General features: G+C 37.9%; 1 protein-coding gene across 12 annotated transcripts in view; it reads left to right on the forward strand.

The window, feature by feature from the left end:
• CCDC25 (coiled-coil domain containing 25) overlaps positions 1-18,020 on the forward strand; it is a 47,534-nt gene that overhangs the window by 23,094 nt on the left and 6,420 nt on the right. For 10 of the 12 annotated variants that reach the window (XM_010592349.3, XM_023550981.2, XM_064272647.1 and 7 more), the window contains 4 exons: positions 5,269-5,344; positions 9,555-9,658; positions 9,882-10,084; positions 15,699-15,744. In XM_010592349.3, coding sequence (XP_010590651.1) covers positions 5,269-5,344; positions 9,555-9,658; positions 9,882-10,084; positions 15,699-15,744 — 429 coding nt within the window. Of the gene's footprint in view, positions 1-74; positions 98-5,268; positions 5,345-9,554; positions 9,659-9,881; positions 10,085-15,698; positions 15,745-18,020 lie in introns of those variants that run through there. The other 2 variants (XM_023550983.2, XM_064272652.1) reach the window with 2 other exon arrangements.

Consider the following 18,020-nt stretch of genomic DNA (forward strand, 5'->3'; position numbering starts at 1 on the left):
GCATTATGAATCCCTAACAAATATCTTTTTAATGTACCACTTTTTTTTTTTTCTTTTGAATTATTAATTTTCAGGAATGGAATTACTGGATCAAAAGGTATAAACATTTTGGTAACTTTTTTGCCACATTGACCTCTGAAGGTATTGTGCTAATTTTCAATGCTATCTGCTGTACAAAGGTTTTCCAAAATCCTTTTGGATTTTATAACTTTAAAAAAAAAAAACCTTTTGACCATTTTAATAAATACAAGATGCTCCTTCATTATGTTTACGATTTTCACATCTGAATTTATGAGCAAGGATAAACATTTGTGCCCAGTATTTACTTAGCCCATGATGTGGAGAAGAAGAGGGCTGTGAACGCTGCTGGAATACAATTCTGAATTCTAGCAACCTCTTGCCATTTTGAAACTGTTTTAATTTAGAAGAAAATAGAGTATGATGTTACTAAGTTTCCTTTTGGCACAGATTAAATTTTTTCCTTGGGTTCTGTGGTGTCAAAAAATTGAAATAATGGTGGTAGTCTTTTTGAGCCAAAGTAAGTTAACATTACCACCAATTATTACTTGTTTGAATAGAAGTTTAATTGCACCTTTTTTTTGGAAGCACATAATGTGCTCAATTTGAAAATATGTGCTCCTTGAGGATGTTACACATGGTTGAACTGAAATAACTAAGTAGCATAGTGCTTTGTATCAAGTAGACACCAGTTAAGTATTGGAGAGCCAGTAAGACTTAAGTGGTTAAGAACACAGACTGGAGCTAGACTGCTGGATTTGAACCCTGGCCTTCCCTCTTACTAGCTTTGTGACTTTGAGCAAGTTACTTAATTGCTGTGCCTTTTTCTTCATCTATAAAAGGGAGCTAACAGTCTCTATCTTATTGTGTTGTTACAAAGATTCAATGAGTTAGCATATTTTAAACACTTAGAAGAATTTCTGGCGCATGCTAAGTGCTGTGTAAGTGTTGTTTTTGTTAAATTCAGTTGAACGTAACCCAAAACTTGAATATGGTAGATATTCAGGTATTCTTTCCTAGGCTTCTTTGATTTTGAAAACTCATAGAAAAATCTCACTTAGTGGTTTCTTATCCATAACATAAATGGCACAAAGTCCTCAGTCGGAACCCTGGCCTTTATATATTGAGAGTCTCCTTAGACCTTTTGCTCAGAACTCATTTATTCTGACTTTATACAGAGTGCTAAGCTGGATGATTTTTTTTTTGCCTGCTCATATTATATTGTTATGTGCTGTTGAGTTAATTCTAACTCATAGCAACCCTGTAAACCAAAAAAAAAAAAAAACCAAACCTGTTGCCATCAAGTTGATTCCAACTCATAGCGACCCTATAGGACAGAGTAGAACTTCCCCGTAGAGTTTCCAAGGAGCACTTGGTGGATTCAAACTGCAGACCTTTTTGGTTAGCAGCCATAGCTCTTAACCACTATGCTACGAGGGTTCCTAGGCTGTAATCTTTACGGGAGCATATCACCAGGTCTTTTCTCTCACAGAGCAGCTGGTGGGTGCAAACCACTGACCTTTCGGTTAGCAGCCAAGTGCTTAACCATTGTGTCACCAGTACTCCTCATATTAGAAGCAGCAGAAGAGGAAGAGGAAAATGCTTTAGGTGTAGTGTCAGCCACAGGTAATAAAAAGGAATATCACAACATACGTTGACATCAGGGACCAAGAAACTAAATGTTTCTACACGAACTCCGTGAGCACCATAGTCTTGGGCCACTTTTTAGAGCATGGCTTTTAGACCTGGGCGTGTTTCTCATCTCTTTCGCTTAAAAGGTATGGGGAACTGTATTAATCATCTAGAGCTGCTATAACAGAAATACCACAAGTGGATGGCTTTAACAAAGAGAAGTTTTTTCTCTCGCAGTCCAGTAAGCTAAAAGTCCGAATTCAGGGTACCAGCCTGGGGTAAGGCTTTCTCTCTCTATCGGCTCTGGAGGAAGGTCCTTGTCATCAGTCTTGCCTTGGTCTGGGAGCATCCCAGCGCAGGAACCTCAAGTTCAAAGGACACGCTCTGCTCCTGGCACTACTTTTTTGGTGGTATGAGGTCCCCATCTCTCTACTAGCTTCCCTTTCATTTTATTTCTTGAGAGGTAAAACATGGTGCAGGCTACACCCCAGGGAAACTCCCTTTACATTGGATCAGGGATTTGACCTGCTAAGGGTGTTAGAATCCCACCCTAATCCTCTTTACAGTAAAATTACAATCACAAAATGGAGAACAATCACAGACTACTGGGAATCATGGCCTAACCAAGTTAATACACAAATTTTTGGGTGGGACATAATTCAATTTATGACAGGGACCTTGGCCTAGTTATATAACCTCACTAAATTTCAGTTTCTTCATTGGTAAAGTGAGGATAATAATATCCTTTTCATGTGGCTGTTTACTTAGTACATGATACATAGTGGGTATGCAAAAGTGGTAGCTTTTTTTTTTTTTTTTTTTTTGGTTTATTCATTTTGATTTATTTAGTATAGGATCAACCAGCTTCTACGTATTTTAGAAGCCCGTCAAGGCATCATTATATTCTACAGCCCAATGTAATGGATAGTATTTATAATGGTGATACCGAATTATCAAGAAGATGTTAAATTCAGGATCCTCTAAGTGGTCAGGGAAATGTAGAGGATAAGATAATGTCTTTAAAGTATTGACAAACTCAGATCACATATTTTTTTGGTCAGAATCTGTATTTGAGAGATTTCCAATTAAAACATTTAAAATAAAATTAGAAATATATGGAATAAATTTATGTCAAATATTTAGTTTGATGGAACATCTTATCCCTGAACTAGAAATGTTTCTGTATTCCCACTCCTAGTGGGAGCCAGAACTGAATTTCCACTTGCTCTTGCCTCAGGAAAAAAAAAAAAAAATTTTTTTTGTTCTTTTGAAATGGCTCAGCTTATTTAGTTTCAACTTCTATACAGTATATATCGAGGAGAATTATTGCCATTTGCGTGTTCAGATTTGTTCTGATTTTTATCTATACATTATTTAAAAGCTTGACTTGGAAATGTTTTAATCCCTATTGCCTACTTTGTTTTCCTTTTTAAAAGTATGTTTATTTTTTCTTATAGCATTAAATCATGCCCATTAAAGATAATTCAGGGAGTTCTCAAAAGTTTTAAAAAGAAGAGGATTCACAGGTAGCCTAGCCAGGCAGTAAGTTTCTGCAGAGAGAACCTGATGGAATGTCCTTTGCTTTCTTTCCTTTAATTTCTCTTTCTGTATAATGTATAGTATAACCTTTGCTCATGTGGCAGTTAACCATTATAAAAATGGTCATGGGTTTTCCCTGGTAGGAGTGGAAGGACCTTCATCCTTCCCCAAGGGAGCTCTACAAGAGTTCTATGGAAGTACTTCAGAAATGTAAACTAGAGTCTAGGGGATTTACTTGAGAGACACAGAAGCCCTTATGGAGAAGGTTTGAGATCTAACACACAAAATGCTTTCTTCCTGATTAAGGCTGAGGAAGGATGACCTACCAGATGTTTGAAAATCAGAACTACAAGGTGTTTCTTTGGAAGGAATGTTGTTTGTAGGGACCTTAGCAGAGAAGACTTCACATTGCCCAAAATAGTTGTCAAAAAACCTTTCCCCACGAAGTTTCTAGAAATAAGATTGCAGAAAAAAGGGAACAAAAATTCCTCAGACGTTATTATTAATATGTTGCCATTTTATTTCATACCCTGCTCTTTTCCCCATTTATTAAGTGTTAAGTGTTTTCTGTATTGCTGCCTTCACTTAGTTTAAATAAACATTCTCATAATGGACATAGTTGTTGTTAGGTGCTGTCAAGTCTGTTCCAACTCATAGCAACCCTGCGTGTACAATAGCACGAAACACTGCCTGGTCCGGTGCCATCCTCACAATCATTGCTATGCTTGAGCCCATTGTTGCAGCCACTGTGTCAGTCCATCTCATTGAGAGTCTTTCTCTTTTTAGTTGACACTCTACTTTCTTAATCATGATGTCCTTCTCCAGGTGCTGGTCCTTCCTGATAACATGTCCAAAGTACATGAGACAGAGTCTTGCCATCCTCCCTTTAAAGAGTATTCTGGCTGTACTTCTTCCAAGACAGATTTTTTTTTTTCTTCTGGCAGTCCATGGTATATTTGGTATTCTTCGCCAACACCATAATTCAAAGACATCAATTCTTTGGTCTTCCTCATCCATTCATTGTCCAGCTTTTGCATGCATATGAGGTGATTGAAAATGTCATGGTTTGGGTAAGGTGCACCTTAATCCTCAAGGTGACATCTTTGCTTTTTAACACTTTGAAGAGGTCTCTTGCTGCAGATTTGCCTCATGCAATATGTTGTTTGATTTCTCGACTGCTGCTTTCATGGGTGTTGTTTGTGGATTCAAGTAAAATGAAATTCTTGACAACTTCAGTATTTTCTCCATTTATCATGATGTTGCTTATTGGTCCAGTTGTGAGGATTTTTGTTTTCTTTAGGTTGAGGTGTAATCCATACTGAAGGCTGTAGTGTTCAATCTTCATCAGTAAATGCTTCAAGTCCTCTTCACTCTCAGCAAGCAAGGTCGTGTCATCTGCATATTGGAGGTCTTTATGAGTCATCGTCTATTCCTGATGCTGCATTCTTCTTCACATAGTTCAGCTTCTTGGATTATTTGCTCAGAATACAGATTGAATAAGTATGACGAAAGGATACAGCCCAAACACCTTTTCTGATTTTAAACCACTTAATATCCCTTTGTTCTCTTTGAAACACTGCCTCTCGGTCTATGTACAGGTTCCACATGAGCACAATTAAGTGTTCTGGAATTCCCATTCTTCACAATGTTCTTCATATGTGTTATGATCTACACAGAAGAATACCTTTTTGTATAGTCAATAAAACACAGATAAACATCTTCCTGGTATTCTCTGCTTTCAGCTAGGATCCATCTGACATCAGCAGTGGCACCCCTCATTCCATGTCCTCTTCTGAATACAGCTTGAATTTCTGGCAGTTCCCTGTTGATGTACTGCTGTAACTGTTCTTGAATTATCTTTAGCAAAATTTTACCTGCCTGTGATATGATATTGTTCGATAATTTCTGCATTCTGATGAACATGGTAAACTTACTTTAGTTTTTAGTGTGCTGTACATCAATGTAGAAAGCTCTTGATTTTAATAAGATAGTGCCTATTTAGCCAGCAAATGCCCTACGAGTGCTCCCATATCAATCAGTCACCAAGTATTGAACCATTTGGTTTATTATTTCTTTCAGGGGGAGAAGATAGAAGACATTCCAAAGGAAGTGCTGATGGACTGTGCACACCTTGTGAAGGCCAATAGCATTCAAGGTCAGTTTTCCTAGAGATGTTTTCAGAATTAGCCCTGACTTTGTCTGCGTTTGAAATGGATTACATTTTAGAGTATAAGTTGACTTTGTCATAAGTCAAAGGAGTAACATATCGTGTGTCTTTCCCCTGTTTTGTCCTTTAAGATGGCAGTTTTGGTAACTATCACAGAACTAAAAACTAACATCCACCCCTCCACCGCCAATTTCCATAGCCCTATCTGAGCCTCAACTCTTTACTCATTTCCTTATCTTGAATAGGTTGTCTGGATCTCCCTAAATAAGGTTATATGTGCAAAGACTTTTGGAAATTAGGTTGCGTTAATGGATAAGGAAGAGACATTTGTCTTTGTGGCTTTATTTTTAATTGTTTGATATCTTTATTTCCATAATTTGTCATTATATTGTAGTATTCAAGTCTCCAAGCCACTCTTTGCTCCTTTTTTCCTCTCCTTTCCTTACATATTTTTTCTTTTAAGTTGAGAAGGTATCAGGTCAGCTGATCTTGTCATCTTTTTATCTCCACTTCCTATTCCAATCAAGAGCACCTTTGTTGAAGTCCATGATTTTCAACTGAGAGTATTGAAAAAACAAAAAAAACAGTAAACCCCCTCCCCCCTTGAATCTTTATTTAATTGGTCTGGAATTATCTGAGTGTCAGTATTTAACAACAGCAACAACAAACTCCAGGACAGTTTAATGTGTTGAGTGGGTTGAGAACAATTGGCCTAAGTGTTTTAGGTGGGGCCTGCTTGGTGCTTATTTATTTCTACTGTACCAGATTTAATCTATCAGTAATCAGTCAGTAAAGGTCAAGAAGGAGGATTATTAGGGTGGGGTAGTGGTAAGAAGATGGTGTTCTGCCAAGAACGATTGAGCTAATAATAGACCAGATTTTAGGTGTAGGACATTGACATAGATAGGGTAGAGGTAAGTCGGTTTGATACAAAGTTGTGTAATCCACAGAGTTAGAAAGAAAAATGGATTGGGTGGAAGTTAAGGATGGAGCAAACATAGCCAGTAACAGGTACCAGGTGTTGACGATTATAGGACAGAATCTGGGCATTGTATTCCCTTCACTATCACTTAGATTGCATTTCTTGGCTCTTACGTGGGTAGCTTTAGTAACAGGTTAGGTACCTGGCCAAAGAAGATAGAAGTCTTGTACAGCCATTGATTTTCAACTCCATAAATCAATAAATTGTAATTAGGGAAATTCCATTTTTATGAGTAAGAATATAATTTTCTAATATTTCCCATTGACATCTTTAGTTATTAAAATTGAAATAATTAAAATAAAAACAATCTTTACCCACTTACCTTCTGTGTTGTAACATCTTTCACGCATGCCTGTAAATATATAGCAGATGTGGCTTTGTTAAAAGAGCTGTGGACTCTTTATTTTTGGCCCAGCCCTTCTTTTTAATTTCTTAATAGTTTATTAGTTCTAGAGAAAACAGCAAATAGAAGGTAAGAATCATGACATTGAATTACCCCTTTCTCTCCTCTTGAACGTTTCACAGTGATAGCTCTTCTAGCAAAATGAGGAGCTAAGCCCAGGAATCTCACTCTCAGACATTAATTGCAGAAGATGCTGCTGAGAAAGAAAATTGACTCTAGCTATGAGATTTGTAAAATACACTCCATTTGCATTGCTGTGTAGTTAAAGAATTTTCCTCCCTGGTTGAACACCTTTAGCACTCAGAACCAAGGAAGTTTCAAGTTAAACTTGTTCATTGTCATAGTATCTGATTAGCCTGTTCTATATTCATCCTAAAATCTCTTGCCAGATTAAATTTTCTGAAAGCTTAGAAACTTTTAAGTGACTCTCCTTTGCGTATACAATTAAGTCCAAACTTCTTAAACTGGCATTTAAGCATCTCTGTGATCTGAGTACACAGATCCTTTGCTTATATTCTTCCCTCTGCTCTCATTTTTGTCCTCCTCCTCAGTCACCACATGTCCAGATCCAAGCTAAGGCTCAAGGTCCACATAGCTAACATTGACTAGGTGTTAATTACATGCCTGGCACTACGCTAAAAAGTTTACAAATGACTTTACCAGCCCTATTAGACATTATTCATTACTTTCATTTCATAGATGGGGAAACTGAAATTAGAGAGATTTAAGTAACTTGTCCAAGGTGTCAGAGCTCTGAAGTATAGTAGAGCCTGGATTTGAAGTCAGTCTGACTCCACAGTCTTCAGTCGTAGTTACTAGGCAGTATTATTAACCTCTTCCGTGAAGCCTTTTTCTTTCTCCAGCTTTGAATGACTGCTGCCTTCTCTGTACTACCTTAATACTTTTTACCTGTGTGTTTCATTTGACTAGTTCTGCTTTTACTTGAAGTTACTTATGTATTTTTTTCCTCTTCTTAAGAGATCCCTGTTTGTATCTCCCACATTGTCTTGCACATGTAGATTTTAAAAACTTTTTTTTTAAAGAACAATGTTCAAACTTACAGAAAAGTTGCAAGAAAAATACAGTGAACTGCAATGCACCTTTCACTTAGATTCACCAGTTTTTAAATTTTTCCCGTATTTCTGTTCCTTGTATATCTGACATACTCATTAACTTTTTTAGCTGAACCATTTGAAAGAAAATTATAGACATGACTCTTTACCCTCAGGTAAAGGACATTTTCTCAAGTATCTTTTTTAAAATTATGACATTCTGATTTAACATGGATATCTGATATGCAGTCCATATTTAAGCTTTGCCAGTTGTCCCAGTACTGTCCCATTAGCATTATTGTTTTGATCCAGGATGATGTGTTGTATTTACTTGTCACATCTCTAAAAAAAACCTATCTAAATCTGTTGCCATAGAATCGATTTCCCATGGGACAGAGTAGAACTGCCCCACAGGATTTCCAAGGTTGTTAATTAGATGTTATTCAATACTTTGGTTTCATAGATGGGGAAACTGAGATTAGAGAGGTTTAAGCAGCTTGCCCAAGGTCTCAGAACTGTGAAATCTTCAGTTTAAGTTACTAAGCTATATTATTAACCTCTTCCATGAAGCTTTTTTATTTCTCTTTACGGAAGCTGACTACCACATCTTTCTCTTGCAGAGCAGCTGGTGGGTTGGAACCGCTGACCTTTCAGTTAGCAGCTGAGCACTTTAACCATTGCATCACCAGGGCTCTTTTGACTCCTTCAATGTGGAGATACTTGTCTTTCAAGACATTGACACTTCTAAAAATAACACACCAGTTGTGGAATGTTGCTCAGTTTTGGTTCGTGTGGTGCTTCCACTTGCTTAGAATTCTATTATGTGCTTTTTGGAAGGAATACTGCATAAGTGAAGTTTGCTCTTTGCAATCAGGAGGCACATATCATTTTGCCCCATTTTTGGTGATACTAACTTTGATCACTTAGATGAAGTGCTATTTACCAGTTTTTCCAGTGTATATGGTGATTTCATAAACGTTTATAGATGGCAAATACATTGTCATCTAATAGGAAAGGACTTTAGAGAGCATTGAACCAGTGGCTAAACTGCGATCCTTGGAGCTGCCTGGGAGGTTGCTGGGTATGAGGGGAAACGGGGTGGTGGTGATGAGGGGATAGGAGAAGGAGTGAACAGGGTACCTGGTGCCTCCTTTCATCCAGAGCATCTCAGTTTAATTAGGTTTCTGTGTTTTCTTTGGTAAAAGGATTCCACTGCTAAAAGAAACAATAAACAAAAACCCTACCAAACTAGTCAGTTTCCTCATGTTTCAGATGAGAGTCAGAGAACCATAGGGACTTTTCCAATGTGATACAGCTAGTTTGTGGTAGTGCCAGGATAAAGTCCAGGTCTCTTGAATCCTAGGCCATGGCTTTTTGCTTTCTACTGCTGGTTAACCTTTATTGGCTCAAGGGCTCCTTTGAGAATCTGAGGGTACCTGTTAGGTCCTTTTCCCCTTTCAAAATGTACCTTATAACAAAATTTGCATTCAGTTTTAGGGATCTTTCAGAAACCCTCGACGATAACCCACGGACTCCTGCTGTCCATTAAAATACTTTGTTTGAATTTTGTTTAATGTGTCAGGTTTACGATTCGCCTTTTGTGGGTTGCTTTTAAAAAAGTATTTTGTGGTTTGAAACAATTTTTTGCTTGTTCACGCTAAGCTTTCTCATTTGTTGGATTATGGTAATTTGCCAGTGGGTAAGGGAAGGCATTGCTCAGTCTCACCCTGCCTCCATGTTGAAGACAGTCTCTCTTGGCAGGCTGCAAGATGAACAACGTTAATGTGGTATATACACCGTGGTCTAACCTGAAGAAAACAGCTGACATGGATGTGGGACAGATAGGCTTTCACAGGCAAAAGGATGTAAGTTTTACACCACTGAAGGAGATGGATTCCTGATGCTGAGTGCAGTATCCATCTTTTCTGTCTAACACCATTGCTGTTGAGGGCTGAGCATGATGTATGTTTTCTAAAGGGAATGAAACTGGGTTACTGGCTACTGAGCCCCTGGAAAGGTTCTCTCCTGTTCTAGGGGAAAAAACACCTAATAAAGATTGAATATTTCTCTCCTCTATCTCCCTCAAAGGTGAAAATTGTGACAGTGGAGAAGAAAATGAATGAGATACTGAACCGATTAGAAAAGACCAAAATGGAGCGGTTCCCAGACCTAGCGGCAGAGAAAGAATTCAGAGACCGTGAAGAGAGAAATGAAAAAAAAGCCCAAATTCAGGAAATGAAAAGGAGAGAAAAGGAAGAAATGAAGAAGAAGAAGGAAATGGATGAGCTTAGGTATGTTGGACATACAGTATTGACCTTGATGATTGGTCACGGCTAGTTTTAACCATGTATTAACTCTTAAGAATGATGTATTGGTGCAGAGAGAGACATGAAAGAAGCTCAAAGCCTTAAATGAGTTAGAAAAAGGCATTTTGTATTGTGTTAGTTAAATGGTTTTTAATTGCCCTCTTCAGTATAGGAGAGTGTGTAAAATAACTAATTTAATAAAATTAGCCATAATTTATAACTAAAAATAAATATAATTTATAACTAATTTATTAAAATAAATGAGTGTAAATGTAACCTGTCATAGGTTATCTTTGGAGTTTGGTTTGTAAACTTCCTCAGGAAGGAAAAGATACTATAAGTGTTTAATATTTACTACATACACTATTTGAGTGAAGGTATTGGTACAATAGTTGAGTCCTCAGCTGCTAACCAAAAGGTTGGCGGTTCAAACTTAACCAGCGATTCTGCAGGAGAAAGACCTGGCGATCTGTTTCTGTAAAGACTATAGCCAAGAAAACCTGTGGGGCAGTTTTACTCTGTCACGTAGGGTCACTATGAGTCAGAATCGACTTGGTGGCACCCAGCAGCACCATCATCTTGGCTCTAAAGGCCAGTGCTAGTAACTCTTAAAAGCCATTTTAAAAATCCCTTTTCTACATTTTGGCAGTTTAAAGTAAGTAATGTAATAAGGCCTGCTCCAAAGCACAACATTTTTAAACAGTAAATAGTAGTTAGAATGCAATTTGGATCCTGAAATTCTTATATATAAGGTCATGAGAATACTGACTTTGTTGGTTCTTTACTGCTGCTGTAACAAATTACCACAAACTTAATGACTTAAAAGAGCACAAATTTATTATTGTACATTTCTTCAGGTTAGAAGTTTGACGAAACTCTGATTGAGCTAAAATCACTATGTCGGCAGGGCTGTGTTCCTTCCTGGAGGTTCTAGGGGATAATCTGTTTCCTTGCCTTTTCCAGCCTCTAGAAGCTGCCTGCATTCCATATGTCATGGCCCCCTTCTCTCATCTTCAAAGCCAGCAGCGTTGTCATATCCCCCTCTTTGACCCCCTCCTTTTCTGCCTTTAAGGACCAGTGTGGTTATATCGGGCCCACTTGGATAATCCATGATCATCTCCCCATTTCAGGGTGGCCATAGGGTCTCTATGAGTCGGAATTGGCTCTATGGCAACAGGTGTGGTTTGGTTTGGTTTTTAACTTAATCACATCTGCAGTCTGTTTGCCATATGGTAATGTATTCCCAGATTTGAAGATGGGGACATGGACATCTTCGGGAGTGTCACCATTCTACCTACTAAAAAAAAAATACTACACTGTGTAAATATGTAGCACTGTACCCTAAGATGGCCGTAGTTTTTCTTTGCTAAAGAAAGAAATTAATGCTGTGACTTCTGGTCACAGAGCTCTTAGATTTTTCCAGGATTGTCCATTGATATCATTTGTGAAAGTGTACCAATATTTAAAAAAAAAAAAATGGTGTTAGTGCGTTATTGCCTTTGGGAATGATATAGTATCAAAGACAAACTCTTGCTGTGTCTTGACCCAGTTACCTTGGAATTCCCTAAATCCTAAGAAAGATTGTTGGGTCAGTGTATGTAATATCAGCAGTTACTGTTATTTATTAGTTATTCACATGTATGTGTTCTACCAAAAGAAGGTGAATAGCTTCATTTAAAATACAGTACTCGAATAGAGAACTCCAGAAATATTATCCTGCTGTCTTGGTGCTGCTGTAACAGAAATGCCACAATTGGGTGGCTTTAACAAACAGAAATGTGCTGTCAAGTCTGTTCTGACTCATAGCAACCCCTCGTACAACAGAATGGAACACTGCCTGGTCCTGTGCCATCCTCACAGTCATTGCTATGTTTGAGCCCATTGTTGCAGCCACTGTGTCAATCCATCTCATCAAGGGTCTTCTTAGTTTTCAGTGACTCTCTACCTTACCAACCATGATGCCCTTATCCAGGGACTGGTCCCTCCTGATAACATGTCCAAAGTGTGTAAGACGAAGCCTTGCTATCCTTGCTTCCAGGGAGCACTCTGGCTGTACTTTTTCCAAGACAGACTTGTTCATTCTTCTGGTATTTTTTGCTAACACCCGAATCCAGAGGTCTCAATTCTTCTTCAGTCTTCCTTATTCATTGTCCAGCTTTCACATGCATATGAGGCAATTGAAAAGATCATGGCTTGGGTCAGGGGCACCTTAGTTCTCAAAGTGACATCTTTACTTTTCAGCACTTTAAGGTGATCTTCTACAGCAGATTTGTCCAGTGCAATACGTCACTTGATTTCTTGACTGCTGCCTCCATGGGTGTCGATTGTGGATCCAAGTGAAATGAGATCCTTGACTACTTCAGTCTTTTCTCAGTTTATCATAATTATTGCATATTGGTGCAGTTGTGAGGATTTTTGTTTTCTTTATGTTAGGAGGCTGGAAGTCTGAATTCAGGGCACTGACACTAAGAGAAGGCTTTCTCTCTATTGGCTGTAAGAGAATGTTCTTGTCTCTTTTAAGTTTCTGCTCCTTGGTTCCTTGGCGATCTTCATGTTCCATGGCATCTATCTTCCACCATCTGTGTTTGCTTGCTTCTGTGCCTGATCTACTCTCTTATATCTCAAAAGTGATTGGCTTAAGGCACATCCTAAACTATTATTACCTCATTAACATAAAAAGGCAAAACTCTTTTTCCAAATAGAATTATATACACAGGTATAGGGGTTAGTATCCCAACGCATATTTTGACAGGACACAATTCAGACAAAACACCTGGGTTATAATCTCCTAACATGAGATAGACTAATGTGTATGTTTAAGTATTTGGGTAGTAAGCTTTTTATTTCTAATTTCTACAGGGATAAAAATAGATGGAATTGCTGTTGTATAGTTCAAGTCCTTTGAGCTCTAGTCAGGATCATATCCATCAACTTTTAGCTGGACAAAGCATACAACAGAGAAAGCCTGGAGCAGCAAGAGTGAGTGAGCGCGTGGGTCAGGATGAGGCTAGAGGGATGGAAAAGATTCTGGTGCACATACCATGTATAGTTTCATTCTGAGAGCATGGTGGAGTCATGGAATGGTTTTAAGCAAGGGGTGGTATGATAAAGTTTGTGTTTTGGAAAGGTCCCTGGCTGCACTGCTGACCTGATTATAAGGGGAACCAGAGTGGGTGTAGACAGGCCAATTAGGAAGCTACTGTAGTTGTCCACATGATAGGTAATGGTAGCTTGGATTGCAGTGGTGATAGTGGAGCTAGAGAGAAGTGGACCAGTGAGAGGTAATTTTATAGGTAAAATAAGATATGATGATAGACTGGATTAAGGGGAGGGGTAGGGAAAAGAACAGGCTAAGAATGACTCCTAGGTTTCTGGTTTGTGAACCTGAATGGATAGGGAAGCCATTCTTTGAGATAGGAAACACTGGAAAAGAACCAGACTGTTTTTTTGTTAGGAGGGAATATCATGAAAGATCAGTTTGGTTTGGATATATGAACTTGAAAATACCTTTGAGACATCCAAAAAGATGTCCAGTAGGCAGTTGATTAGATGGGTTGGAACTCAGAAGAAAGGTCTGGCCTAGAGAAAGGTAAATTTGGGTGTCACCTTCATATAGGTGGGAATTCAGATTCAGTGGTTCTTGAACCTGAGTGGTAGATCCCCACAATTGGGCATCTTGATATATTTTCATCTTCACAGTTGACTTTAAAATGCAGCCAGGATTGAGATTCTCTGCCCTCACCACTTTTTTTAATCAACTTGTCTTTCTTTTCTTGCTCATGAGGTTTATTGCTGTTGTCTGTTTGTATTCATTTTTTATAGATACCATTTACCCCTACAGAATTGAACTCATATCTGTATCTAGATGCCTCCTACCCTTTATCTCTGACCATGACAGTTCTTCTTCTCTCTAGTCTTCAATTTTCAATTTTTACAGTTCACATCTATTTGGATATCTCACCATTACTTCAAATGCAGCATGTCCCAAACCAAGCACATTGTCTTTGCAGCTTTTTCCCATTTCTCTCCTTCGTATCATTTTTTTTTTTCAAATCACCCATTTTAGAAACCTTAATGTCTTACAGTAGTTAACACCATGAATTCATGTTCTCAGATTGAGATGTTGCAGTGGGCTGGGCATGATGTAAAGAGTGTGAGTTTAGGAGTCAGACTCGGCTTCAAAACCTGGCTTCTCTTCTTGTTAGCTGTAAAATGTTGTGACGACTTAACTTTTCTGACTGCTTCCTTATTTATAAGATGGGGATAGTATTCCCTGCTTTTTAAGGTTGTTGTAGAAGTAGCAATAATTTCTAAAGGATTTAGCACAGTGTGTAGGAAGTAAAGGATATTCAGTGAATGATAAATTTTGTTTTTATTATCTGATCTCCTTGCCTTTAACTTCCCCTCTCCTTCTATTCTGTTTGCTACAGATTACTTTTTTTTTAGAACACTGGTATTACATATATAGTCTCACTTTCCTTTTGTTTCTTTGTGGGGGTTTTTTTTTTTTTGTTGTTCAAATGTTTCTTTACTGTATGCATCTTTATAAATTTCTTAAATCATTTTAGCAACAATGTAGGGAATAGGTAAATAAAATATTCTGCCAAGATCTGCTTAGCTGAACAATCGGGTTTGACAAGTAGTTTCATAATTTAGAGACACTGTGGTTTCTGGAATCCATAAAAACATGGCAAGGTCCAACATCAATGATTTTACAAAAATTATTTGTATCACTGCCATTCTCTGCTAATACAATTTTGTGTATTTTTTAAGAGAACCCTCATTGTAGCAGTTGTTGAATAGGTCTTATTTCCCCTTCTCATAAGCATTTTTAGGCCTAGGGCTTTATAATTTTGTTTTCTCCCCCTTTCCAATCTCCACCCAGGCTTAGCATGGGGTCTTATATATCGTAGGTGTTTAATACATGTTTGTTGCTTTTCAGTATGTCTTTCCTTGACTCAGGAATGTATTATGGGTTCTTAACAGTCACATTGTGTTAACTCACATAATTAGAACAACATATCCAGCCCTACGCATCCAGCCTGATTTCCCACTACTTTGCTTTAGATTCCACTTAGTTTGATCTTTGAAGTATCATTATAAGTATCATCTCTATGCTTTGCTCATACTGTTCTCTGGATCTGAAATGCCCTCATCACTCTTCCTACCCATTTGTTAGCTCAGTTCGAGTTGCCGCCTCTTTTGTGAGGGGTGTCCCAGCAACCCTGCCTACACTGATGATTTCCCTTCTTTGAATTCCTGTAGCATTTGCACTCTGTGCTGTATAATTCAGCTATTATATCTGATCTTGGTGATAGATAAATTTCCTCATCTGAAAAATAGGAACAATACCACCTACCTCAAAGTTATATGCAGGTGACATGAAAGAGACTATGAGAAAGCACTTTGTAAACTGTAAAGTACTATGCACATCTTATTTGTTCTTTATAGATTTTTTTTTTTATGTTGCAGTCTCCTTCAGGATAGAAATTATATCTAATAGCTTTTGTGTTTTTTCTAAAGACCCTGGGCAGTGCTAGATACATGGTAAATGTTCATTGACTGGATAACCTAATCTTAAATGTGTTCTTTCTTCTAGGAGCTATTCATCACTAATGAAAGTTGAGAATATGTCTTCAAATCAGGTATATTCAAGTTATTTGCTGTAATGTTGTGCCTTTAAATAACTCACTAAGCGTTTGTAATAATTAAGCATGTTACACATAACTTGACATGATTTGGCAACTGTAGTCCTGTAGGGCTATTAGGTCTATTAGATACTGCCCCTCCTTCCCTGTGAGATCTTACCATGTGTCTCTGATTAAGTAGATCACCTCATGGAAAGAGATCGCCATACCTTGTCTACTGTGAAGTGTTGTTCTATTGATGTTTACAGGACTTTCTTCCATTCCTTTTTTCCCTCTTTTCTATTGAAGGCATGAAAAAGTGCCCTTACTTACTATGGAGTCCTGGTGGCATGGTGCTTAAGAGCTCAGCTGCTAACCAAAAGGTTGGTAGCTTGAATCCACCAGCCATTCCTTGGAAACCCTATGGGGCAGTTCTACTGTCCTGTAGGGTCACTATCAGTTGGAATCGACTCGACAGCAGTGGGTTTGGCTTTTGATTTTATATTCATGTGAGAGTAGGCTCTATTGTAATAGAGGCAAGGACAAAATTGTCACTTACAATGCAAAAAGTATTAACCCTAAGATCTTAATCTGTAGCCTAAATAACAAAATTAGTTCTTTGTTTTTGTGTTCCTGAGGACCTAGGCTAAATAGAAATGGTGATTCATAACATAGGACTGAAAGGATCTTCTTACACCCAGTTATTTTATTGGAATTGTGTTAGAGATTTAGAGCCCATGAAGACTACCTTTTCTAAAACTTACTTCTAAGTGTCTGGAGATAATGCAATTGAATATTCTTTGCAGAAAATGGAAACTGGGTGGTTGTATTGGGGATATTGCATGTGTTAGTTTAGTTGACAAGTATGTATGCTTTGTATTTGTGTTGTTCAGTATAGTAGCCACTAATTACATGTGGTAATTTATATTTAAATTTAAATTAAAAGTTCAGTTATACTAGCCATCTATGACTAGTAGATACCATATTGAACAGCACAAATATAGAACATTTCCATCATTGCGGAAAGTGCTGTTAACAGTGCTAGATATGTGGAAATAATTAACAGTATTTACGATCCGTTAAAGATCATCCAATCAAGCTTCGTATTTAGTGAATTGAAATTGTTAATAGGATTTAGGTCTTGTTTATATATCCTCCTAAAAATGAATAAGTGCATTCTTATTCTCATCTCTATGAAGAACTAAATTTATGAGGCTTTTTCATGAATCAGAGAAACATCTTTGTAATTTATTCCTGAAAAATTCTAGAGTAACATCATGTAATTAAATAGAGCCTTGAATTTGAAGTTTATAGACTTAGGTCCTGAGTTCAAATGTAAACGGTCATTTAGTAATTGGGTAAACCTAGTAAAGTTACTTAACCTTTCTGAGGGAGTACTCATCATCAATGCAGTGGTGACATACTATTTCACAGGACTGTTCTAAGGTTTAAACAAGGGTATACGTGTTAAAGTTCTTCCTCAACTCTGTCACTGTACGAATATTAAAAAAACAAAACTCATTTTTGTTTCTCATAGCAACAGTATAGGAGAGAGTATTAGTGCCTCATAGGGCTTCCAAGGCTGTAATCTCTGCAGAAGCAGACTGTCATATCTTTCTCCCTCAGACCAACAGCTGGTCAATTTGAACTGCTGACATTATGGTTAGCAGCTGAGCATTTAACCGCTTCACCACCAGGGCTCCTTTGTATGAATATACGTGGTCATTATTATTCCTTATCCTTATGTCTTTAGTTACTGTTGTCCCATAACGTATCTGTATCAAAAGATGTTGTTAGGTGCTGTTAAGTCTGTTCAGCTCATAGTGAACCTACTTAAAGCAGATCAAAACACTGCCCAGTCCTGCGCCATTCTCACAACTGCTATTATACTTTAGCCCATCGCTGCAGCCGCTGTGTCAGTCCACCTCATCCAGGGTCTTCCTTTTTTTCACTGACCCTCTACTTTACCAAGCATGATGTCCTCCAGGGATTGGTCTCTCCTGATAACATGTCCAAAGTATGTGAGATGAAGTCTCACTGTCCTTGCTCCTAATGAGCATTCTAGCTATACTTCCAAAGTGGATTTGCTGGTTTTTCTGGCAGTCTATGGTATTATTCAGTATTCTTTGCCAATACCATGATCCAAAGGCATCAGTTCTTCTTGACTTTCCTTATTCCATTTTCCAGCTTTCATATGCATATGAGGCATTTAAAAACACCATGGTTTGGGTCAGGCACGCCTTTAGCCCTTATAGTGACGTCTTGGCTTTTTAACACTTTAAAGAGGTCTTTTG

Source organism: Loxodonta africana, chromosome 19, assembly GCF_030014295.1.
Source record: "Loxodonta africana isolate mLoxAfr1 chromosome 19, mLoxAfr1.hap2, whole genome shotgun sequence".
NCBI classification, from domain to species: domain Eukaryota; kingdom Metazoa; phylum Chordata; class Mammalia; order Proboscidea; family Elephantidae; genus Loxodonta; species Loxodonta africana.